General features: G+C 42.2%; 1 protein-coding gene across 7 annotated transcripts in view; it reads right to left on the bottom strand.

Annotated features, from left to right (window-relative positions):
* Positions 1-26,325, bottom strand: part of CDK15 (cyclin dependent kinase 15) — a 161,786-nt gene that overhangs the window by 52,696 nt on the left and 82,765 nt on the right. For all 7 annotated transcript variants that reach the window (XR_012849506.1, XR_012849507.1, XM_075829738.1 and 4 more), the window contains one exon: positions 22,251-22,314. Coding sequence is in view for 5 of the 7 variants with exons in the window: in XM_075829738.1 (XP_075685853.1) it covers positions 22,251-22,314 (64 nt within the window). In the remaining 2 variants the exon portion in view is untranslated. The remainder of the gene's footprint in view (positions 1-22,250; positions 22,315-26,325) is intronic.

Below are 26,325 nucleotides of genomic sequence, written 5' to 3'. Positions count from 1 at the left end.
TCTTTTTCAGGGGGTTGACCTTAGTTCCAGTGAAGGGAAATCTTAATGCTTCAGCATACCAAGACATTTTGGACAATTGTATGCTTCCAAAATTGTGGGAACAGTTTGGGGCATATCTGTTCCAGCATGACAACGCCCCAGTGCACAAAGCAAGTTCTATAAAGGCATAGTTGGGTGAGTTTGGTGTGGAAGAACTAGACTGGCCTGCACAGAGCCCTGACCTCATCCCCATCAAACACCTTTGGGATGAACTAGAATGGAAATTGCAAGCCAGGCTCTCTTATGCAAAATCAGTGTGGGACCTCATAAATGCTCTTCTGGATGAATAGACAAAAATTCTGACAGACACACTCCAAAATCTTGTAGAAAGCCTTCCCAGATGAGTGGAAACTGTTTTATCTACAAAAAGGAAACCAACTCCATATTAATGCCTATGTATTTAGAATGGGATATCATAAAAGCTCCTGTATGTATAATTTGTAGGTTTCCCAATACTTTTGTCCATCAAAAATAGAAGTGTTATTAGTTTTTTTTCATCAATAACAAAATACAAAGTGAATGAACATCTGAGAAATATGAATCAAATCAATATTTGGTGTGACCACCCTTTGCCTTCAAAACAGCATCAATACTTCTAGGTACACTTGCACAAAGTCATGGATTTTGTAGCATTATAGACAGGTGTATAATTAACCAATTATACCAAACAGGCGATAATGATCATCAATTTCATATGTAGGTTAAACACAGTCATTAACTGTAACAGAAACAGCTGTGTAGGAGACAAAACTGGGTGAGAAACAGTTAAACTTCGCTACACAGGTGAGGAAATGGAAGACAGTTTCATGTTACAGGTCCACCATGGCAAGACTGAGCACAGCAACAAAACACAAGGTAGTTAAACTACATGAGCAAGGTCTCTCCCAGGCAAAGATTTTCAAGCAGACTGGGTTTTTGAAATGTGCCTTTCAAGCTCTTTAGAAGAAGAACAACAAAGAAACAAGTCAACGTTAAGGACCATAGACACAGTGGTCGGCCAAGGAAACTTCAAAGACACATCATATTTACTTCCTTTCTAAATCGGATGATGCCCAGCAGTTCCATCAGCTCAGAACTGACAGAAACTAGTGGGACCTACGTACATCCATCTACCAATCAATGTCATACAGTTCTCTCTATTCATGTCCATTTGTATTCACAGCACAGCATGATCTCGCGAGATCACGCGGTGCTGTCACATACACCCATATTAACTTTACCGAAGTGTCTTGAGAGTGAATAGACATTGCCTCCAGCCAGGATGCGATGTCTATTCACATTCCCGACACTTCGGTAAAGTTACTGTAGGACATACTCACGGCAAGCGTGATCTCGCGAGATCACGATGTGAATGACAGCAACGTTTGATGATCTCGCAAGATCACGCTGTGCTGTGTGATTAAGTCCCACAGAAACTTTATCGAAGTAGTCTGAAAAGACATTGCATCCTGCCTGGAGGCAATGTCTATTCACTCTCAAGACACTTCAGTAAAGTTAATGTGGGTGTATGTGACAGCACAGCATGATCTCGCGAGATCACGCGTTGCTGTCATTCACATCGTGATCCTGCTGCGCCGATACAATACGAATGGAGAGAAGTGTATGATGCTGATTGGTCAGCGCCATACACTTCTCTTTACAATGCCCACTTGGTCAAAAGTTAAAAAATGCCCAGTTGGGCATTAAAAAACGAATTAGCATAAATCTAAAATTGTTCATAACTTGCTCAAAAATTATTGTTTTTCAAAATAAAAAAAACTGTTGTTATCTACATTACAGCGCCGATCAGATTATGTAGGAGATAGGACATTTATAATCTGGTAATAGAGCTGTAATGACAGGGTAGGGAGACAGACAGGTGAGCCCTAATCTACCCGCCACTCAGTCCCTGCCTACTTGCAACGACCCGTCCTAAGCGACGGGGTACAACTGGGCGACGGTCCCTAAGTGCAAGACAGACAAACAGACAAGGGTACACAGAAGCTAGGGAAACGGGGCAGCTGCCCACGGAGACAACGTGAGCAACAAGAGTAGTTGTAGCGCCCATGGCCGCGGGCCGTCAGGTTCACTCACCTCCCGACGCCCGCAGCCATGGATCTGTGAGCGCTGGCCTCCGTCTCCCTCCTAGGAGATGCCAGCGCTCGCTTCCGCTCCGTCCGGCCGGGTCCCGTAGGGTGCGCGCGCACGCTCGCGCCCGCTCTTAAAGGGCCAGCGCGCGCACATGGAATCAATTATCATTAACCCACGTGATTCCCTGCTCTATAAGAATGCCCCAGCCCTTCTGATCCTTGCCTGAGCGTTGTTAGTCTTTCCCTGTCTGTCTCGCAAATGGTCCCTTAGTGTCTCCCGTTCCTGCTGTTACCCGTGCCCTGTTACCGTTCCTGTATTCCGCATTGTTCCTGTGCCTACCCGTGTTCAAGTGTCGTCTGCCACCTCAAGTGCCATCTGCCACGTCAAGTGCCATCTGCCACGTCAAGTGCCATCTGCCACGTCAAGTACCATCGGCTCATCGGATACTGCCCGCCACGTCTGGCGCCACTTTCCGCACCTGTCTCCATCCGTGCTGAGGCCACAGTCACCGCCCGGACTATTACAGGTACCTAAACATTACTGTCTGCTATCTACTTTCACATAGACTGTGACCTGGTCAGCTGCCTCCCCGCTACGGCGGAGCGGCCTAGTGGGTCCACAAACCCATTGCCCGTGACAGTAGTGAACGAGCCGAGTCAAACCAGGAGAGAACGAAGTACAAAACGCTGAGCAGGAGAGTGGTCAGAAAGCCAAGGTCAATAACAAGCACAGGATGAGTAGTACAAGCAGCAGCAGCAAGCCAGGAAACAAGCATAGAAGAATCACAGGCAAAGGAGGAACAGGAAAGGCAGGTATAAATAGACAGTGGGCGGGAGCTAGCTCCGTCTGGCCAGGCTGTGATAGGCTCTCCCACTCCTAAGCCTGCCATCCTGAGTGGTGGAAGATGGAGTCAGTCTCACAGACATAGGAGCAGGTGCAGACTGATTGCCCACGGGCATCGACACAGAAACTGTGTCTGGCAAATCCTTTACAAGAGCCTCTTTAACATGAGTCCAGAAAGATTGGACCATTCCATGTTGCCGTAGAGCACTAAATAAGTCAGTTTTAGGAGTATTACATTTAGGGCAATGGGTTATCCTTAGAGTTGGAACGGAGTTGGAGGTAAATTAAATGCGTAGAATGCTCTATGCATGATTCGAAAGTGTATCACTCCAGACTTTATTCAAAACGTGGCACGTACCTTTTTCCGCCCTTGCAGAATCTTTTCTCCCCCCCCCCCCTGGATCATTAAGCTGTTTAGGCCATGCATCAAAGAAGGTTTCGTCTGAAACAGTTAAGAGGTCCCCTCGCAATCGATCATATAGCAATGATATTGAAGTGCACCCAGTTCCTGAGATCAAGATTTTACCCAGTTCGTTCTACATTACTTCCCTACAAACATTTACCAGCTGGGCCATAAAAAAACTATATATCATATTGTAAGCACTGAGCGGGCTGTAAGCCATATTTTGCAATATGCTCTTCTTTAGTATACCAGCGCGGATCAGAATCATGTAATGAGTAGCAAACGGCGGTAATGTCTTTTGTTCACCATTCCCGAGAGAATTTGGGGAAATTTGGGATGGTTACATAATGGTTAGTATTTTGATATTTTTTTAGGGTAACAGAAATTTCTTGGGTACCACCTCCCATGAGACGATCGGGTCGCTGAGCACTAAGGATCTTTCGACCTCTGATGATAGAGCCCCCACATTGGTGTGTAGCAGAGTACATAAATCCCATGGGTGGCTAAAGTCAGATTTGAGCTCATAGTCTGAGTAATAGCTTAAAGCATTTACCCAATTAATCACACGTCTAGTAAGACACCCCAGGTTGTATCCACGCATATTAGGAAGATTGATTTCCCCTTCCTCCCTAGTCGCCATTAGCTTATTGTAATATATACGGGAGCACCTAACCCCCATGGAAATTGTGAAATAGCTTTATCAAGTCTCTTGACATCCAAATGCTTTAACAACACCGGAATCGCTTGTAGCGGGTATAGTAGTTTAAGAGCATTTGAGCAAACATCTCAAAACATCTTGAGCAATTAATTATGTCCCAAGAGCAACAAAGGAAGAGTCTGCCAATGGTGCAATTCTCTCCAAATCTTTAAAATGAGAGGTGGGAAATTCAGTCTATAGATAGATTCAGGGGTGCGACTAACCTCCTCGACATATAAGTCAGATCTGCGCAGAGCTGTGGAATATGTTAACCCAAGCTAAATTAGTTTGTACTAGGTAAATAGTTGGTTTGCATGTTGAAAAACAGACATGTTTTATCATTTTACTGCTGCATAAGGAATAACTTATAATTTGTAAACGAACCAAGCATACTTTATATTCCCTTTTTTTAGGAGAGTGGGGGTGTAAGAGTTCCTGTTTCATAGAGAATATTTCATGCACAGCCAAAATTCAAGAAAAAAACGATCATCCATAATTTTCGCAGTTATTTTTATGGCTTTTAGGACATTCTTTATAACTCTCCTGGAATGTGTTTATTTAGATAGTTTTATTATTTGCAACTTATTCAAAGACTAACAAAGACCAAATGGGGATACTCTTTTTTTTATTTCTTGTTTTTAGAGGACACATTGTCCAAAAGACCTTTTCATAGGTGAAGACTCAAAGTATCACTGATTCTAGAGGAAATGATTCTGTGGACCTACCCTCTGTCCGTACAGAACCACAATCCACTTTTACTCATCGATAAGGTAAAATAGGTTATTTGTGAAGAAATAAACCCAAGTGGCAAGTGATTGGTTTCAAAGCCAGTGTAACGGCCGCGGTCACAGACTGCCGCTTTCACTCACCTCCCGACGGCCACGACCTCAGACCTCTTTCTTCTTACTAGTGTCTCCCTCCCAGCAGTATTCTCTAGGGTGCACACGCTCATCCCTGGCCTTAAAGGGCAAGCGCGCACACATGCAAAAAGTTACCTAATCATCCTCAGATCACCCTGGACTATAAAAAGGGCCCTGCCCCTCCACTCCTTGCCAGAGTGTTGTTGTTGTTGTATTCCCATGTTAGTCTTAGAAAATGGTCCCTTAGTAGGATCCTGTTCCCAGTGTTCCCATATCCTGTATCCCGTGCTGAGGTTGTTCCTGTGCCTTATCTAGTGTTGGAGTCGTGTTGTATCACCGACTCAAGTTGTCAGTCCAGGAGAAACAAAGCAGACGCACTTCAGGACTGTCTGTATTGCGGCTTCGGGGGCCATTTTGTCCATTTGTGTCCCCAAAAGCTGGAAAACTCCAGCGCTTAGGATTGGTTGGAGAGACAACCCTAGGTGGAACAGCGCTAAAAAAATAAATCCTCTCCGAAACTGTCCATTCCTGTGATCATAATGTCCGGTGAGAAAATGCACCAGGTCTCTTCCTACCTGTACTCCAGGTCTGTGGCAAACTTTATCCAACAGGACCTAGTGGATTGTCTCCAGTTGCTCACGGTTCCTCTGAAGACGCCCCTGGTTGTTGCCTCGGTGAATTGAATTCCTCTGCCCAATTTCATAGTGTCTGAGACTAAGCCACTGAGGTTCCAAGTTGGAGCCCTTCACACTGAACAGATTGTATTCCTTGTCTTGCCTAAAGCCATTAATCCTGTTTTGCTGGGTCTGCCTTGGCTTCGGCTGCATGCCTAGGCTCCGGCTGCATGCCCCAGTCCTTGAATGGAATTTCGGAAAAGTTCTCCAAATGTCTCCAACACTGCATGTCACAGATCCGTCTTTTCCAGCCTCCTCTGTCCCAGTCATAAGCGGGACTACCCACTCACAATGCACAATTTGCAGACGTCTTCAGCAAGAAGGTAGGCTGAGATGCTTCCCCGCACCGGTCTTACAACTGTCCGATTGAACTAGTCCCAGATGCCTCCCCTCTCCATGGGCATTGTATATCCTCTCTCCTTGCCAGAGACCCAGGCCATGTCAGCCTATGTCAAGGAGAATCTTGAAAGGGGGTTTATATGAAAGTCCTCCTCCCCGGCTGGAGCTGGGGTCTTCTTCGTTAAAAAAAAGGACAGATCTTTTTGACCCTGTATCGACTACCGTGGTCTCAACCACATCACAGTCAAGAATAAATATCCATTGTCGCTGATCCTCGAGTTATTTGACCATATACGAGGAGCCAAGATTTTCTCTAAGATGGACTTGCGTGGGGCTTACAACTTGATACGAATCCGTCGGGGTGACGAGTGGAATACATCATTAAACACTCGAGGTGGGCATTACGAATACCTGGTGCTGACCTTCGGTCTGTGTAATGCTCCCGCAGTCTTCTAGGAAGATATGATTCACGAATTCCTGGATCTCCTCTATGTCTGCGTGGTGGTCTATCTAGATGATATCTTGATCTTCTCGCCAGACCCGACGACACATCGGAAGGCATGTCTGTCAAGTTCTGTTGCGATTAAGAGAGAATCACCTGTATGCCAAGCTGAAAAAATGCATTTTTGAGAGAAGTTCTCTGCCCTTTCTGGGCTACATCATCTCTGATCAAGGCCTCAAGATGGATCCTGAGAAACTGAAGTCCGTCTTGGAGTGGCCAGGTCCTCAGGGCCTGCGGTCCATACAGCGTTTTCTGGGATCCGCTAACTTCTACCGGCAGTTTATCCCAAATTTCTCGACGCTGACGGCTCCCATCTCTACCCTTACCAAGAAAGGTGTGAACCCCAAGGTGTGGACTCCGGAGGGAGAATCAGCATTTAATAGCCTCAAGAGTGCCATCACTTCAGCCTCGATCCTCCATCATCCAGATGTATGCCGACAGTTCTCTTTGGAGGTGGACGCTTCCTCTGTTGGTGCAGGTGCACTTCTGTTCCAAAGAAGCTTCAAGGGAAAGGCAGTAGTGTGTGTGGCTAGTACTCAAGACTTTTTTCTTCCGCAGAGTGCAATTACTCTTTTGGGGATCTGGAGTTAATGGCCATCAAGCTGGCACTGGAGGAGTGGAGACATCTGCTAGAAGGCACAGTTCATCCTATTCTGATATACACCGACGACAAGAATCTCACCTATCTCCAGTCGGCTCAACGGCTAAAGCCCCATCATGCCACATGGTCTCTGTTTTTCACCCATTACCAGTTTGTGCTCAACTTCCGTCCCACTGACAAAAATGTGAAGACTGATGCCCTGTCCAAGTCATTTGAAACGGAGGACACTGAGGAGACCCCTCAATGTATCATAGACCAATCCTGTATTATTGCTGCTAATCCACTGCAAGTTGGAGACATCCCTCCTGGGAGGACTTTTGTTAGTCTGACAGACAGGAAGAGAATTCTTCACTGGGGACACAGGTCCAAACTAGCTGGGCCCGCTCGTGTCCGTAAGACACGAGACTTGATAGCTCATCATTTCTGGGGGCCCACACTGCCCAAAGATATTGTGGACTATGTCTCTTCCTGCACTGTCTGTGCTTCTAATAAAGTTGCCCATTCCAGACCTGCCGGTCTGCTCCAACCTCTACCTGTGCCCAACGCTCCCTGGCAGCATATTGTAATGGACTTTGTCACAAAACCTCCTCCCTCAGCAGGATGCAATACTGTCTGGGTGGTGGTGGATCGGTTCTCGAAGATGGCACATTTTATCCCGCTAACCGGCATACCTTCTGCTCCTCGTCTGGCGAACCTCTTCATTCAAGATATCTTCCGCCTGCATGGCTTGCCTCTGCATATCGTGTCTGATTGGGGGGTCCAGTTCAAAATTCTTGAGAGCCCTCTGTAAAACTCCTCGATGTGAGATTGGACTTTTCCTCGGCATACCATCCTCTGTCTAATGGTCAAGTCGAGAGGATTAACCAGAATTATTTTCATCACTTTATCTCCGTGCAGCATGACGACTGGGTACAGCTTCTTCCATGGGCCGAATTGTCCTATAACAACCAAACAACTGAGTCCACTACTTCCACACCATTCTACATAGTCTACGGAAAACATTCACAAGTTCCTCATCCTGCTACCTCTCAGGTACCAGCAGCTGACTCTGCCTTTCTACACATTTGGCAACAGACCAGGTCCTTTATTCTACTGGCAGTCGATCGCATGAAGCGAAAGGCTGATACACGAAAAAGTGAGCCATCTCAGTTATTCCTGGAACCAAAGTCTGGCTGTCCTCGAGGAATGTTCGTTTGAAGGTGCCCTCATACAAATTTGCTCCCAGGTTCCTTGGACCTTTTGAGATCCTGCAACAGATAAACCCTGTCTCCTATAAGCTTCGGCTGCCTTCTACCCTCAGAATCTCCAACTCCTTTCATGTGTCCCTCCTGAAACCTGTGGTTCTGAACTGCTACAGTAAAGCTCCTAATTCTGCAGTTGCTCCCAGCGGTTCATCTGATATGTTAGAGGTGAAGAAGATCCTGGACTACAAGAGAGTAGGAGGAAGGGCTTTCTATTTAGTGGACTGGAGAGGTTTCGGTCCTGAGGAGAGGTCTTGGAAGCCAGAAGAGAACCTAAATGCCCCTAACCTCATTAAAAAATTCCTCTCACACTGTGTACCCAAAAAGAGGGGGCGTAAGGGGGGGTACTGTCGACTCACCTGCCGACAGCCGCAGACCTCCGTCTTCTTGCCAGCGTCTCCCTGCCCGGTAACGCCAGCACGCACAGCCACACTGATCTGCAGAGTCCTCACACATGCAAAAAGTTACGTAATCATTCCCAGATCACCCTGGACTATAAAAAAAAGGCCCTGCCCTTCCACCAGTTGTATCCTGTTCCCAGTGTTCCCATATCCTGCTTCTTGTATCCTGTATCCCATGCTGTGTTTGTTCCTGTGCCTCATCACGTGTTGGAGTCGTGTTCTGTCATCTGCCACGCCTGCTGTCCTATACCACGTCTGGTGTCATCCGCCACATCTGGTGTAATCTGCCACACCTGCAGTCATATTCCACGTCTGGTATCATCCGCCACATCTGGCGTCATCTGCCACATGGAGTTCCATCCGTGCCAAAGCCTCTGCTACTGTCTGGACTCTTACAGGTACTCTTGTGCTAAGGACTTTGCATAGACTTTTATAGACTGTTGTTTGGCCAGCTGCTAATCCGCTACGGCAGTGCGGCCTAGTGGGTCCACATACCACTAGATCGTGACAGCCAGCTTTAATGCTGGCCATACATTAGAGATTTTGGACTGCCAAAAAAGGCAGATTAAGACCATTTTTGCTAACTGTCGGAACCTTTCATTGTTTGAATGAGCGTGACTAACGCCGACCAAAGGCAAATATCTGTGAAAAAGTTGATCTGCCATGTTGGATTTTTTAGAACGACAACTTGCACAGTCCAACCATGTATTACAAGTCATTCAGAAAACGGCCGTCTCAAATTCCTAACATATGTCCAGCTTAAATGGAGTTGTCTTCTGCGTTTCCTTTGGGGCCCATTATTAAGTCGGAGCCTGGGCATATGCACATATGTATGCATATATATGTGCCTGCATGTGTATGTTTTCATATACACGATGAATTAGAAAAGTATATAGCAGAGAAAAGTCTAATTACTGATAACCAGCATGCATTCATGAAAAACAGGTCGTGTCTAACCAACATGCTCGGTTTCTAAGAGGAGGTAAGTGCAAATCTGGATGTTGGTCATGCGGCTGATGTGATTTATTTGGATTTTTCAAAAGCATGTGATACTGTTCCACACAACAGTCTTGTTCTGAATCTACAAACACAGGGACTGGGGAAACGTGTATGCAAGTGGGTAAATAATTGGTTAAGGGACAGAAAACAAAGAGTCGTTATAAATAGAACTTACTCAAAATGGGTTGAAGTCAGCAGCGGGGTACCACAAGGATTGGTGTTAGGCCCAATTCTTTTTAATCTCTTTATTAATGACCTTGTGGATGGGATTGATAGCAAGGTGTCAGTTTTTGCTGGCGATACAAAACTTTGTAGGATACTTAAAACTCAGCTTGACTTTAAAATATTACAGAAAGACCTAGATAAGTTGGCAGCATGGGCAAAAACATGGCAGATGAAATTTAATGTTGATAAATGTAAAGTAATGAACTTAGGATGCAATAATAGTATTAATTCCCATACGTTAATAAAACTGGGGATAACGGAACAGGAGAAGGACCTGGGTATTCTGGTAACAAATAAGCTAAGCAGCAGCACTCAATGTCAGGCAGCAGCTGCAAAAGCAAATATGATTTTAGTGTGTATAAAGAGAGATAAAAACCCGGGATTCAAATGTAATATTACAAATAAATCCCTTGAATATGGAATTCAGTTTTTGGCTCCACATTGTAAAAAGGACATAGGAGAACTGGAAAGGGTTCAAAGGCAGGCAAAAAGATTATTAAATGGGATGGGAGGTGGCGCTTACAATGAAAGGGAAGAAAAATTGGGCTTGTTCAGCTTGGAAAAAAGACGTCTTAGAGGGGATCTTATTAATATGTATAAGTATATGTGTGGTCAATACAGAGAACTAGCACATTATCTGTTCCTTCCAAGGACTCTACAAAGGACCAGGGGACACCCATTGCGTGTGGAAGAAAGACGTTTCAGACATCAATATAGAAAAGGGTTCTTTACAGTTAGAGTGGTCAAGCTATGGAATGCCCTTCCCCAAGAGGTAAAGATGGCAGATACTATGTCAGCATTTAAAAAAAAAAAAAGGCTAGATGCTTATTTATTTACAAATGGCATTGAGGGTTATAGTTAATCAAGCAATGAATGACGGGTAATTTATTGAGAAAGGTTGAACCTGATGGACATATGTCTTTTTTCAACCTATGTAACTATGTAACTATGTCTATGTGTGCGTTTGTGTGTATTACGTGTACATCCATGTGTATATGAATTCACATTCCCACAATGTGCCAGTTATCTGTGCGTTTATGAGACCCATTAGGGTTTTTTCCTTCATTTCTTAAACACCACTACAGCTTGCTGCATTCTTTACATTTTTATTGAAGTCATTTTTCACTTGCTTAAACGGGAAAAAAACACAAATCCAAAACAGCATTTTTTATTTCATTTGCTGTACTTTTTGAAATATTAAGGATTGATATGACATTTCTAGTTTTCAGTTTCTTCAAAATAAAAAAACACCACGTTTCCACACACACACACACACACACACACACACACACACGCGCGCACACACATAAACTAAAACATGCGGTTTTAGTGCATTTTTTCAGATGTGAGCTGTTTATATGTTGACAGCACTTTATGTCCCTGTGTGAACCCAGCATACCCCTATCACATACACATGTACACATGTGCCAAATATTATTTTCTGCTGCATTCTTGTATGTAAATTTTAATTTTTAATATAATATAATGTAATGTAAGATAATGTGATGTAATTTGTAGGTATCCGTGTTTTTAAAAAGAAATAAAAATGAATAAAAAGTAGCTGCATCACACAGATGCAAATGTGTTACAGTTCTGAACACCCTGTATGACATTAAAAAGTCATTATTTTTACAAAGCGGAAACTCTTGACCTGATGGTGACAGCCAGAGCACATTGTGTATGAGCCCGTTTAAATTGTCCTCACCCCTCTAATGTCTGCCAGAAGCAGCCAATGTGACCTGCATAAAATACACAGCCAGAGATGAGTGAATCACTGTGGTATTTAGACTGCAGAACAGATGTGCTGTAGAATAGTTCTGGAGACCCCCACAAATCCCACATATCATTTGTCTATTTATCTCCATTTAATTTTCCTTTGAAGAAACAAAAATGGCAGCCAAACCTCTCTGGTCAGCAGGATGTTGCGAGATCAGACCACGGCCACATCAATAATCAGACCCGAAAGTATCTTTGGATTTGGGCAGTCTCTAGAGCTTGAAACTAAGAATTTCATGTCTGGGTTGAGTCCTTTTTTCAGATGGTGTGAATTTAAATAAACAAAGGAGATTTTTTTGGAGAGCGCCAGCTTATGTTCCCTCCACATATTGCAATGATCTAAGTTTACATAATACTACAACCATTTGTCCATGTAAAATGTAAGCTCTAAAAAGAGGCTATAAGATATAAGCCAGCAAATGTTTGAATGCTGTGCTTGCTAGTTCAATGTGACAGAATTTTGTACAATACCATGCTATGTTTAACTCCTTCATTGCCGGAAATTAAGCTAGTCACAGACAAGTAAAATGGCCAATCTGCTCTTCACATATTCCACTCGCCAGAAGGATAGATGGGTGACTGTCAGAGACATTGTCATTGTTATGCCATTCTTTTTTTTTTTTATGGGGGGGAAACAATTTTCAATTTTGAGATCAATTTCTCGCTTAACATCGGGACTTGATAAAGGGTCTACCTGGCCCTGTAGACATTTGATGGTAATCTAATACGGGTGGCTTTAGGATAACACTTATTATGAATTCATGGGGTACCCCACCTTGAACATCTGGGAAAGAAGAAATCATTGATCTTTATAAAGTACAGGATATGAGCTGTATCTCACAATTTCCTCAAAGCTTAAAGACCCATGAATGCTTCTTGTTGAGTTCATGATCTAAAAAATATTTTATACATTGTTAGTGTGCGTGCTCACTATAGAAACCAATGATCTCAATGTTCTTGGACTATACCATAATCGCATAAAGGCCCGGTAGATATCAACCCTCATATGTACGTAAGGGTGGTGAAGAGGTTAAAAACCCAATTACTCTGGAAAGGGAACAATTAGACCCCCCCTCCCACCGCACACACATCCTGCTGAATATTTTTGCAGGGTTGTTTGCTTGTCTAGTAAACTCTGGCTGCAGAGGTAATCAGGGCTCTGTTTTACATTAGCCTGGCTGCCCCAGAGAGGCTCCTCAAGGATTTCATGAGGCTCTTAAGCTGCTAGAACCTGTGTTTTGATGTATATATTGAACTTTCATTGTGCTAAATGCAAGAGTTTGTGTGTTTTGTATGTACACACACCTTATAAGTTCACCAGAAAACAGAACAACACATAACTGATTGTAATTACATTACAATCTACATGTAATTTGAATTTTTTAGTTTTTTTTCCTACATGGCGCCTATGACTCCTGCTATACTTTGTCGTTTGGAAGGATGGAGAGATCATTGTCCAATCAGTCTTCTCCCCATGTCCTGCGGAACTTTGTACACCGAACAGTGCAGGGTATGATAAAATGAAACTGATTATCTCCTTGACAAGCACTGTTTTCACAATGAAGATGACACTAAAAGTGGCCTTACACGGCCTGACGTGGCCAGTGTAAACAAACGCCGATCAATGAGACAGCTCCTTGATCGGCGCTTGTTTGCTCCTTTCACAAGTAGCCAGTATAGGGACGAGCGCTCGTTACTATACATGTCGGCAGCACATCGGCACATCTTCCTTTTTACACAGGGAGATGTGCTGCCGACAACGATGATATTTTCGGCATTTAAAACAATACAATCAGCCGATGAACGAGCGTTTTTGCCTCTTATACGGCTCGACATGGGCCCTGCAAACGAGCACCGATCAACGAGACAGCTCACGGTAGGCTTAGATACAAGGCCCGTGTATGATCCTGTCTGCTGGGGCCCTGTATCTAAGCCTACCATGTTGTAGGCTTAGGTACAGGACCCATGTGTGATACTGTCTGTTGGAACCTGCATCTTAAACTGCCACAAGGTAGGCTTAGATACAGGGATGCAGCAGACAGCAATGTTATACTTACCCTCCTCTTCAGCTCCGGGCACAGCAGAGGTCCTCACACCATGAAGCGTCGCGACTTTGTGTGCAGCGCACAGCGTCATTACTTTTAAGACATCGGGACCTCCGCTGCGCTGGGAACGAGGAGGGTAAGTATACTGTTACTATAATAACAGGGTCCCATGTAACATAGGCCCCAGCTACTATGGTAACTTTTAATAGAGGTGGTGCTGGGTGTCGTGGGGAATTGCGACCGCTGTGGCTGTATTATAGACCTGTGTAGTACATATCCATAATACGATGAGTGCAAGTGGAAAAAGTTAGGATCTATGTTGGCACTGCTGCGTGGTGTAGACAGGATAAAATCCAGAAGCCGGGTAAACGTAAATGTTTTATTGCTATGCAACGCGTTTCAACGCCGAACTGGCGTTTTCGTCAGGCATGGTGAACACAGAAAAAAAGACATGTATATATACATGACTTCTTTTTTGTATATATACATGTCTTTTTTTCTCTGTTCACCATGCCTGACGAAAACGCCAGTTCGGCGTTGAAACGCGTTGCATAGCAATAAAACATTTACGTTTACCCGGCTTCTGGATTTTATCCTGTCTACACCACGCAGCAGCGCCAACATAGATCCTAACTTTTTCCACTTGCACTCATCATACCCAAGCGGTCACCTCGGTAACCGGCCCGGATCTGGCAGCAGCTATTTCGTGGACTCCTCCATTCAACTCTCCTAACCTCACGGTGAGCATATATATCTTTTTATTCCTCACCTCCACCTTCTTTGATCCACACCAAGTGGCGCCGTGGTTTCTTGCCCTTTCTCTATATCCATAATACGGCACCCATAGACTGCCATGGGCCCATACTATAACTCTATGTGCCTAGAATTTCATACAGAGTCACACAAAGATCTGTACTTCATGACATATGGACAAAAGTATTGGGACACACCTATTAATCATTCCATTCAGGTGTTTCATTCAGTCCCATTGCCACAGGTGTATAAAATAAGCACACAGCCATGCAGTTAGCTTTACAAACATTTGTTAAACAATGGGTCTAAAGAGCTCACTGAATTCAACCGTGGTACTGTAATAGGATGTCACCATTGAAACAAGTCAATTCATGAAAATTCTTCCCTCCTAGATATTCCACGATCAACTGTGTTATTACTGCATAGTGGAAGCATTTAGGAACCACAGCAACATAGCCACAACGTGGCAGACCACGTAAAGCTACAGAGCAGGGCTGCCGAGTACTAAAGCGCATAGTGCATAAAAGTTGCAAACGCTGTTCTGACTCAATAACTGCGGATCTCCAAACTTCCACTGGCATTAACATCCGCACTGTGCACTGGGAGCTTTATGGCATGGGTTTCCATGGCTGGGCAGCTGCATGCGAGTCTTACATCACCAAGCACAATGCCAAGCGTCACATAGAGCGGTGTAAAGCACTCTGTCACTAGACTCTGGAGCAGTGGTAGTGTGTTTTTTGGAGTGACGAATCACCCTTCTCTATCTGGCAGTCTGGACTGGTCTTGGTTTGGTGAATGCCAGGAGAATGTAACCTGCCTGACCGCATTGTACCAACTGTAAAGTTTGGTGGAGTAGGGATAATGCTATGGGGTTGTTTTTCATTGGTTGTTCTAGGACAGTTAGTTCCAGTGAAGGCAAATCTTAAAGGGGCTTTCCAACAAAACACGTTTCTCCTATCCACAGGATAGGTGATACATGTGTGATCACTCGGATCCGACCGCTGGGACCCACAGCAGGACCCACAGCGATGAGGAGAATGGGGGACTGAGAGTCCCCCTAAGTGCTCCATGATCTTCAAAATCTTGTAAAAAGTCTTCCCAGAAGAGTGGCAGCTTTTTAGCTGCAAAGGGGGGGGGGGGACTCTTCCCTATTAATGCCTATGGATTTAGAATGGGATGTCATTAAAGCTTCTGTAGGTGGAATGTGTAGGTGTCATAATAATTTTGTCTATATAATGTATTACAGAGATATTCTTCAAAGGAGAACAAATACAGTGGCATTCATCATTAATGCAGAAAGATTCTCCTTTTTAAGCGACCATGCTTTTGGGATGAGGAAAGGAGTAGGTCTATGGCATGCCTTAATTTACACACAGCATTTTGCATAATTTTTTGTGCCGTTTCTAATAGTGTTTTTTTAAGCATTTTTTAGCGTAGCCAGATTTTACATTAAAGTCTGTAGTAAAATATAAAATGCACTATGTACAACTGCATTTTGGTTTGTGGCGTTTTTGAGGCAATTTTGTGGTCAGTGGAATTTTTTTCCAATTGCATTATGCTCTGGGTATGTCATTGTTTTAAATTAGTTATTCCCGTAGGCTTTTTAATAGGACTTCAAAAACTTCAGAAAAACAGCATGTACAAAATGACACTAAATGGAAAACGCCACCAAAAATGCCACTAAAAACGCCATAAAAAGTGCAGGTTACATTTTTTAAAGAATTTTTTAATGCAATTTATATTCTGCGTGTGAAGAAGGCCTAATGATACAAACAGTTACCTAAAAACAGTAAAATAAAACAATTGTAAAATAAATCAAATCATCAAAGGGACAGAGAAAACAGAAAGCGGAGAATAGTAATTGCATAGAACCATGATACACTTGATATAATCTGTGGTAAAAACGCACTCAAATCATTACAATGATTCAGACTTAGTGCTTCTAGTTCAGCTTCCTTTAGTATTAACAACTTATGTATATCTCCCCCAGAAAAGGGTTGTTTTACGTAATACCTGGAAAATGCATACATCAAGAATCATTGTCATGACATTCATGCATATGCTGCGTCAATCTCCGGCAACCGTCACCTGTGCTTAAAGGGAGTACATGTTCACCAAACCTCTTATGCATTGGTCGGGCAGTTTTCCTCATATAAAAACTCTTAAATCTGCAGTAACCATATATAAAATTGCCCCACAGCAAAGAATCTTTATTGCATTTTTGCTAATTATCCGGAAACACCTTATACACAAATGTGATCAATAGAAGACATTTGTCTGGTCCCTATAAACGGCATAATCCCTCAGTCCATCCATAGTTGCGGAGATCAGCACTTAGTATAATTGCTAGTCTAGTTTATCCCTATCTACTAAAATGGCAGAAACTATTTATACACACTTTCTTAAATCCTCATTTACCTGGTGCTGAAGAGTTCTGGTGACGCTGTACGGATATTTATGCACATACAACGGTTGTAATATTTTTATTGTGCACAGACTAGAAAGTGTCAGTCCATTCTCAGTGGGATAAAGCAGCAGGAAGCGTCTCCAAGAAGATTTAATGTTATGTTAAGGGAGCAGTGTGGAGACCTTTCCCGCTGACAGAATGCCCTAGAAGTGTGTCTGTCATGTACGATGACAACATGGTAAAATAATTCTAGTGTTTCACAACACATTCACCACAACGACCACCTACATTCTCACAACCAAGGTCAAATATGCTACGAGTAAACTAAGACATCTCTAAATGCCACAATGCAGGTATTATATAGACTTCTTATAATAAAGTACAACACTAAGGAGCTAGATATGGATAATCAGAGACAGCACAAACGTGAGTTGTGAAATAATAAAAAATAAAAAGTCACCCAAATCTGACAATTTTTACATTAAACCAAAAGCTCATCTTAGCAATCATAATGATATATGATTTTTGTTGAGAACTGACAAAGGCCAATCAGATTTTTATAAATCCATTCAAAGGGGTAGACATTTCTACATTGTTATATATGAGGCGCTCTGTCTGCACATGAGGTCGATTTTATGTTTCTCCATACACTGTGTGAACAATTATTAGGCAAGTGAGTATTTTGACCATATCATCATTTTTATGCATATTTTCTAACTCCAAGCTGCATAAACTTGACTGCTTATTGGATGAAGCATATCAGGTGACGTGTATTTGTGTAATGGGGGAGGGTGTGGACTAAGGAGATCAACACCCTATATCAAGGTGTGCAGAATTATTAGGCAGCTTGTTTTCCTCTGGCAAAATGGGCCAAAAGAGAGATTTAACTGACTCTGAAAAGTCAAAAATTGTTAAGTCTTTCAGAGGGATGCAGCACTCTTGAAATTGCTAAGATATTGGGGCGCGATCACAGAACCTTAAAACGTTTTGAGAAACCGTTGAGAAAAAAACCCTCAAATTAACTGCCAAAGATTTGAGAAGAATCAAACGTGAAGCGACCAGGAACCCATTATCCTCCAGTGCTGTCATATTCTAGAACTGCAACCTCCCTGGAGTGCCCAGAAGTACAAGGTGTTCAGTTCTCAGAGGCATGGCCAAGGTAAGGAAGCCTGAAACCCGACCACCACTGAACAAGACACATAAAATGAAACGTCAAGACTGGGCCAAGAAATATCTGAAGGCAGATTATTCAAAGGTTTTATGGACTGATGAGATGAGAGTGACTCTTGACGGACCAGATGGATGAGCCCGTAGATAAATCCGTAATTGGCACAGAGTTCCACTTCGAATCAGACACCAGCAAGGTGGAGGTGGGGTACTGCTATGGGCTAGTATTATTAAAGATAAGCTAGTTGGACCAATTTATGTTGAAGATGGACTAAAAATCAACTCCGAAACCTACTGCCAGTTTTTAGAAGACACTTTCATCAAGCAGTGGTACAAGAAAAAGTCTGCATCTTTCAGGAAAACCAAGATTTTTATGCAGGACAATGCTCCATCGCATGCATCAAAGTACTCCACTGCATGGCTAGCCAGTAAAGGCCTTAAAGATGAAAGAATAATGACATGGCCCCTTCCTCACCTGACCTAAACCCTATTGAGAACTTATGGGCCCTTCTTAGGATTCGTTCACATCTGTGCTAGAGTCCTGTTCAGACGTGAGCTTTCCGTCGGAACGGGACCCCGACTTAAGAAACTGACTCAATGGATGGAAGGCTTATGACTGTTATTGAAAAGAAGGGTGGCTATATTGGTCACTGATCTTGTTTGAAATTTCATGAATGTTTATTTGTACATTTTGAGTTGTTTGTTTATTATTCTCAATTTAACCTCTTAAGGACACGGCCAATTTTGGCCTTGAGGACAGAACAATTTTTTTATATTTCCCTCTTTCCATCCCGATGCTCATAACTTTTTTATTTTTTGTACGACGTAGTTGTATGAGACTTTGTTTTTTGCGGAACGAGTTGTACTTTATGTAGGTACCATTTTTTGGTACAAATCCATTATTGTTTAATTTATATAAATTTTTATTTTGGCGAAAATGCAGAAAAAAAAGCAGTCTGCAGTTTTAATTATTTATTTTTTTATACCGATCATCATAAATAATGTTATACATTTGTTGTACAGGTTGTTACAGTCGTGGCGATACCAAATATGTCTATATTATTTCATGTTTTGGGACTTAAAAAGTTTATTTATTGTAAAAAAATTGTATTTCTATGTATTTTTTTACAATTTTTTTTTTTAAAATGAACATTATTTCTTTTTAAATTAATGTAACTTTTTTTTTTACTCCCATAAAGGGATTTTTCATTTTGATTTAGATTTTTTAACTGTAATGTACTGGCATATATCTATATGCCAGTACATTAGCCTGTGTACTGATTGTACACAGGCAGTTGTTAGCGCATACCTCAGTATGCCCTAACGCCAGAAAATATGGTCGGACAGCCCTGGGGTCCTTCAATGGACCCTGGGCTGTCTGGCCATACAAGTTATGGGCCTTAATTGCGTCACAGGGATTTTCTGTGACGCGATCAAAAAGCAGTCCCCCCTTCTCTAATTTACTTTGAATGCCGCGGTCAGCTATGATCACGGCATTCAAGCGGTTAACGGCGAAGAGAAGAGGTTTCCCTTCTCTCCACCGTTAGAGCGGGGCTGCGTATTACAACGGTTGCCCCGCTCCTGATCGCGCACGGACTCGACTGTCACACAGGACGAGAATGCTCATCCTAATGCGCGAAGTACCCGCCGCTCAGGACGTATTCTCGTCCTGTGTCGGCAACTAGTTAACAGATGAAAATAAACAAGTGAGATGGGAAAATTTTCCTTTTTCCTTTTTCATTTAGTTACAGAATAATTCTGCACACTAAAAGTTGCCCAATAATTCTGCACACATGGATATTCTCCTAAGAAAGCAAAAACCTCACTTTTACTTTCATAAATCTTCAGGTTCGAGGTTTATGAACATTTTGGATTGACCGACAGCGCTGTAGTTGTTCAATACTAAAATTAATCCTCAAAAATACAACTTGCCTAATAATTGTGCACACCGTGTATATCTCATTTAAGACAATATTTTATACTTTCCATCCATTGAGATGTTTACATTGTTAAAATTGATGACTTTCACATGTCGTTACTTTCGTAGCCGCTGTGCAAGGTATTGCAGCGTTATCCCATTCAAGTGGAGACAGTGCTGCAAAACCTTGCACAGTTGCGAGAGTACGAACAGATATTAAACCTATGTAAACAATGAAGAGGCTTGCAGCACTCGCACAAGCGTCGCAGCCCCTTCAAACAGCTAATCGGCGGGGGTGCCGATAGTGGAACCCCAACGATCTAATATTGATGGTCCTAAGGAAAACCATCAATTTTAAAATCCCTTTGAATAATATGTAACAAAAACTAAACTTACGTACATGCAACAGTTTTATTTCTAACAATAAAATAAACGCTTCCATTTTGTTTAAAATAAGAATAGATTTTTGTCTCCCTCTTGTGGTTGGAAATAGAGTAAAACAGCAAGTAATAATATATTGTGCAAGCTAAAAAGCTGTATGGATACTATAAGGGGTACAATTACAATGGGTTCAGAAGTTGCGGTCGCACTGGGCCCTGGAGACTTTTTTTTTTGTGATTTAGGTGTAACTAAGAATAAAAAGAGTTGTCATATACCATATTAGAACATGTCGTAGGTGTGCGCAGGCCATTTCTGTGTGCACCGTGGGAGTGCCGCACCTGTAGCACTGTGTCTACATTTTCTGGTTCTTAGCCACACCGCCTAGATATATGGTAATAGAATAAGTGTAGTCTTTAGATACAGCACCTTTCCTCGGTGGGAGAGTAGATAGCACAAAATCGAGGCACTCCAGGAAACCCCTATGTGCTCACCTAGGATGGACATCATAGAAGGGTGTTTCAGCTGTAGGCCCGCTGCCATCAACTGGTTGCTAGCTGTTTTTCATTTAGAGAAGGGGTTTGTCCAGATGAGACAACTCCTCTATGTTACATACAAAGCATTTGCAGCAGACTTTATGTATAACCTTGTGTTCTAATATAAAATTGAGATGCATGTGCCATAATCTTTTGGCAAATTCACAAAACAAGCTTTTCCAATCATTCAGTTACAGTCCTGGTAATTTACGCAGAAAAAAAAATCTGCATCAAAATTCCTTCAGGATTTTTGAGCCAGATTTTAAAATGGCAGCATTTTTTTATGCCTTTTTTGCCGCGTTTTCTTTAGTCGTTTTTTTGACGATTTAAATACAAAAAATGTGCGCGCGTTTTTTACTGCCTCCCATTGATTTCAATGGAAGGTCAGAGACGGAAACTGCAATGAAATGAAATGAAGGGGGCGGGTGATATGGGGAGTTTTGTGGCGCTGATGCCAATGCGGTTTCCACGTCAAAAGCTGCACCAAAAAACTCTGAAGATAGAGAGGATGTACCAAACGCCTTTCAATAGAAGTTACTACATAGAGTATATTTTACTCCTGTTAGACTTAAAACATTAGCATCTCTGGTACTGAATTATGCCTTCAGATATGAATCTACTCAGGGAACTTTTTTTTACATGCACTTTGGTCCTGGCCTGGGTTGACTCCATTTTCGTCTTTTGTATCTTTCTTTATGAATATGCATTTCGATTTCCCTAGAATACTTTCCCAATAAGTGTGTCTCCTGGTCATCCTAGACACCTTGATTCAGGGAGCCTATCAGAAACTTATTTCAGTTTTTACTGTTCTGTGCTCGTAAAATGGTCATTAAGGTGTGGAAATCCACTGACGGCCTGGCTCAATGTTTGACATTTCTTAACTCATGCATCCCATACAACAAAATACTATAGATGACTAGAAAATAGCCAGTGAAGCTTGTCAAATTATGGTCCACTTGGATAAACACTCCGGCCACTACATCTATGGATCTGATATAATGACCCAGGAATAAAACTTTTGAGAAACTCTCAGTCTGGAACGATCTGTTATACCTTGGCCAAGGGAGAGTGTTGTGTGCATATGTGTGTGTGTGTGTGTGTGTGTGTGTGTGTGTGTGTGTGTGTGTGCGTGCGCGCGTGCGTGCGTGCGTGCGTGTGAGTTGTATATTGATTGGGTGATTGTATATAAAGATCAGCACTTGTATTTTAGGTGCAGAGTTTTTAGTTTCACCTGGAAACCAGTGTCAGATGTGGCTCAACAGTTCCTCTGCCACGTTTTAGGATACCAGGGCTATAAATTGTCTAAAGGATGGGGAGTTCTGTTTGCATTGGGGCCTGGGAACAAGTTACAGCCTTTGTATTACAGATCTGCTTACCTGCTTTGTAATTTGGAAGTTGTGATACTCCTGGCCACGTGTCCTCTGTTGGTGTCCCGATAATCTGCAAGAAGAATTAGTTTTTTATTGCTAATACTGTAAGACTATTGTGCAGTCATTCAGTAAAAATTCCTTAAACCTGACAATAAGGGGACCTGACAAGTGCTGCAAACCCAACCCTTCTGAACTACCATACAGTCATCATCATTTTTATTTATTTTTTTAAAGGTACAGTACTTGTAAGAGTAGATGATCTCCGTCGGGACAGTCTTCTCTTGATGTAACCTTGATCTACCTGGAGAAAAAAATGTTCTCATGTTCTCATGTCACTGTGTTCCTAGGCATCTTTCCCTTGGTTTTCTATGTACAGGGGAAGCTGCCTGAGACTGCGCCTCACTAGAATAAGCGTGAACTCTCTGAATTTGATAACTCTTTGAGTTGAACTTCTGGTTTACCTGCAGTACTAATTAAAACTATGTAAGATCTAGAGACAGAGACCAATTTACAACAATCTAGAATAAGAAAGTGCTATGTATTTGCAGGTAGTAATAATAACCACTAATGATAATAATATATCTCAATGGCAAACTCAGCTGTACTATTTCAGCAAACCCAGATTTGCTATATCTACAGGCTCCCTTTACGTCTGGTATATTGGGAGAAAATCCTGATGAGGCATCTGATTCCTCTAAAAGAAATAAAAGTACAATGCAAAATGCATCTAAGAATAAAATAATTTTTTTGAACTTCACTGTGTGTTGCATCGGTTGTCTCCCCATCTCTTTTCATGCAGATTGAAGGTTTTTGAATTTATAAACAAAAGATGTACATAAAAAGGCTTCTTAAGCTACTATTATTATCTACAAAATCCCTCCCCAAAAAGATCTACGGTATTGTAAAAAAGCATTTGCTCTTTCCTGGATGTTCCCAAATATATGGGTGTTAATAACTTTCCTCCTATATAAAATCCGTATATAAAATAGGTGTTAAACTCAGCTTACATTTGTCTAATATTACATTTTGTTTAAAATATCTATCCAGATATAATAGCGGAAAACTTTTTGAAAGCAAGATCACAGATAATTTACGTTCTTAGATCTCTAATCTGTAAACATCCCTTTTGTTGTGTACCAAAAATTAACAAAAAATAGAGGAAAGTATTTTAGGGAATGAAAACAGGGTTTATGGTCATTGAGCCTCATGTTTTATTACTGCTAGAAGCAAACCTGACTGATTTGACTGTCAATAAATGTAGCAGTATAACTTTAACGTCTGTGGTCTAAAGAGAAATAAGAAACCTAGAAATAGAAAACATTTGACTTATTGGCAAGCTCTGCCATTCTTGCTTGATGAAGATAAATGATCCTTTTTTTTTAGTCCAAGAATATATACTCAATGATCAAAGCTTACACCCTATGATGAAGGACCTTATGCTGACTGAGTGGGAAGACCAAGGAAAGTTCAAGCAATAAATAAAACATTTAAATTGATGCTACATGAACAAACAGCAGGAACCTCTTTTTCCTCTCCACAGGTTCATACTGCCAATCTAAAAACGTCAGCTTTGAGGACACAGTAACATTTTTTTAATGCTTTCCAGTATCATCCAAGTCATGTAAGTAACAAATACACATGGGCACCGATAGCAAATTAATTTGTTTACAATCAACATCTTATGTAACCAAGTTATTTCTGATTTAAATAAGTGTCTTAAGCTTCTAACAGCTTAAACTTCAAAGTAATCTGCAGGGTTAGAGTTAGTAGGACTAAGGCTCTGTTCACATCATGTCAGAGCCCTACTACGCTGAACATATCCAAAGGCTGCCCATTTACCCACCGTATATCAAAAGTGTGTCTTTTTTTGCATACGCTAAATCAAAATGCATCAGCATACTATGTTTATTTGTGGTATGGAACAAGGTAGTAGACTCCAGTTTAGGTGATACATTTTCTGATCGCTGGGGGCCCCACTACTTAGATCCCAACCGATCGTGAGAATGGGGGTTGCAAATAACCCATTTCTCCTCACTGTTTGACCGCAGTATGGAGGACATTGAATGGAGTGGCGGTTGAGCATGTGCACTGCTGCTCCATTTAAAGTCTATGGGAATGAAGGAAACACTGTACTTGAAAATTTACTGCCTGTCTAAACGTTTAAAAGTTCAATTTTATTTTTATTTAAGAATTATCTTAAAAAATAGCGCACTAATTGCCAAGGATCTGGATACAGGCGTTGGCAACACAGATCATAAGTGCTTTTATGGAGTGAGGAAGATAGCCAAATACTAAGAACACTATACTAAAGCAGAATGGTCATAATTAGCCTATCACTACAACACTCCATAAATGTAATGAATAAATAGTAGTTTGTCTGGTTGCCACAAACAAGCAAGATTCCCAATGCGTTTCTGCGCCCCTATAAACATAGGGGAGCGTCCTCTGCGGTATAAATTGCCTTGATCTATCAAAAGGCCGGTCAGCATGTATTCTACTGTAATATTAGGTATCCGGCGTACAATCTAATTAGCTGCTGCTCAGCAGATATTATGCGGTGATGTTTTGGTTTTCCGGCGTGCACTAGACACTGATGACTGGTCTAGTGCATGCCGGGGAAACCCCAGAGCCTTATACGGCTATAGTCCCGCCTACCTTAATCGCGTCGGCTGGACCTGAACCAATCAGTAACTGAGATGTCACAACTGACGCCCACCGACAGGGACGGCTCCATGGTAACGACGCGACCAATAGAATAGATGCAAACAGCATCATGGTCTCCAGGGGAGCTTCAGGCGGCCATATATGCACCGCTAGACAACACCAGAGATTTGCATCCATTCTATTGGTCGCGTCGTTACCATGAGGCACAGAAACGTGTTGGGAATCTTGCTTGTTTGTGGCAACCAGACAAACTACTATTTATTCATTACGTTTATGGAGTGTTGTAGCGATAGGCTAATTATGACCATTCTGCTTTAGACACTTGAACCTAGTGTTCTTTGTATTTGGCTATCTTCCTCACTCCATAAAAGCACTTATGATCTGTGTTGCCAACGCCTGTATCCAGATCCTTGGCAATTAGTGCCCTATTTTTTTATATAATTATTCAATAAAAATAAAATTGAATTTTTAAACGTTTAGACAGGCAGTGAATTTTCATAATCTAATTTAAAGAGGCTCTGTCACCAGATTTTGCAACCCCTATCTGCTATTGCAGCAGATAGGCGCTGCAATGTAGATTACAGTAACGTTTTTATTTAAAAAAAACAAGCATTTTTGGCCAAGTTATGACCATTTTTGTATTTATGCAAATGAGGCTTGCAAAAGTACAACTGGGCGTGTTCAAAAGTAAAAGTACAACTGGGCGTGTATTATGTGCGTACATCGGGGCGTTTTTACTTCTTTTACTAGCTGGGCGTTCTGACGAGAAGTATCATCCATTTCTCTTCAGAACGCCCAGCTTCTGGCAGATCACGCTGTGACGTCACTCACAGGTCCTGCATCGTGTCAGACGAGCGAGGACACATCGGCACCAGAGGCTACAGTTGATTCTGCAGCAGCATCAGTGTTTGCAGGTAAGTAGCTACATCGACTTACCTGCAAACGCCGATGCTGCTGCAGAATGAACTGTAGCCTCTGGTGCCGATGTGTCCTCGCTCGTCTGACACGATGCAGGACCTGGGGAAGTGACGTCACAGCGTGATCTGCCAGAAGCTGGGCGTTCTGAAGAGAAGTGGATGATACTTCTCGTCAGAACGCCCAGCTAGTAAAAGAAGTAAAAACGCCCCGATGTACGCACATAATACACGCCCAGTTGTACTTTTACTTTTCAACACGCCCAGTTGTACTTTTGCAAGCCTCATTTGCATAAATACAAAAATGGTCATAACTTGGCCAAAAATGCTCGTTTTTAAAAAATAAAAACGTTACTGTAATCTACATTGCAGCACCTATCTGCTGCAATAGCAGATAGGGGTTGCAAAATCTGGTGACAGAGCCTCTTTAAACGTATACCTTTTACACTGACAATTTTGGAATTTAAACACTGTACTTGGCTGTTTCCGTCATTTTCATAGAC

Source organism: Rhinoderma darwinii, chromosome 6, assembly GCF_050947455.1.
Source record: "Rhinoderma darwinii isolate aRhiDar2 chromosome 6, aRhiDar2.hap1, whole genome shotgun sequence".
Classification (NCBI taxonomy): domain Eukaryota; kingdom Metazoa; phylum Chordata; class Amphibia; order Anura; family Rhinodermatidae; genus Rhinoderma; species Rhinoderma darwinii.
Note: the sequence above shows the minus strand (reverse complement) of the source record. Positions and strands in the feature narration are given on the sequence as shown.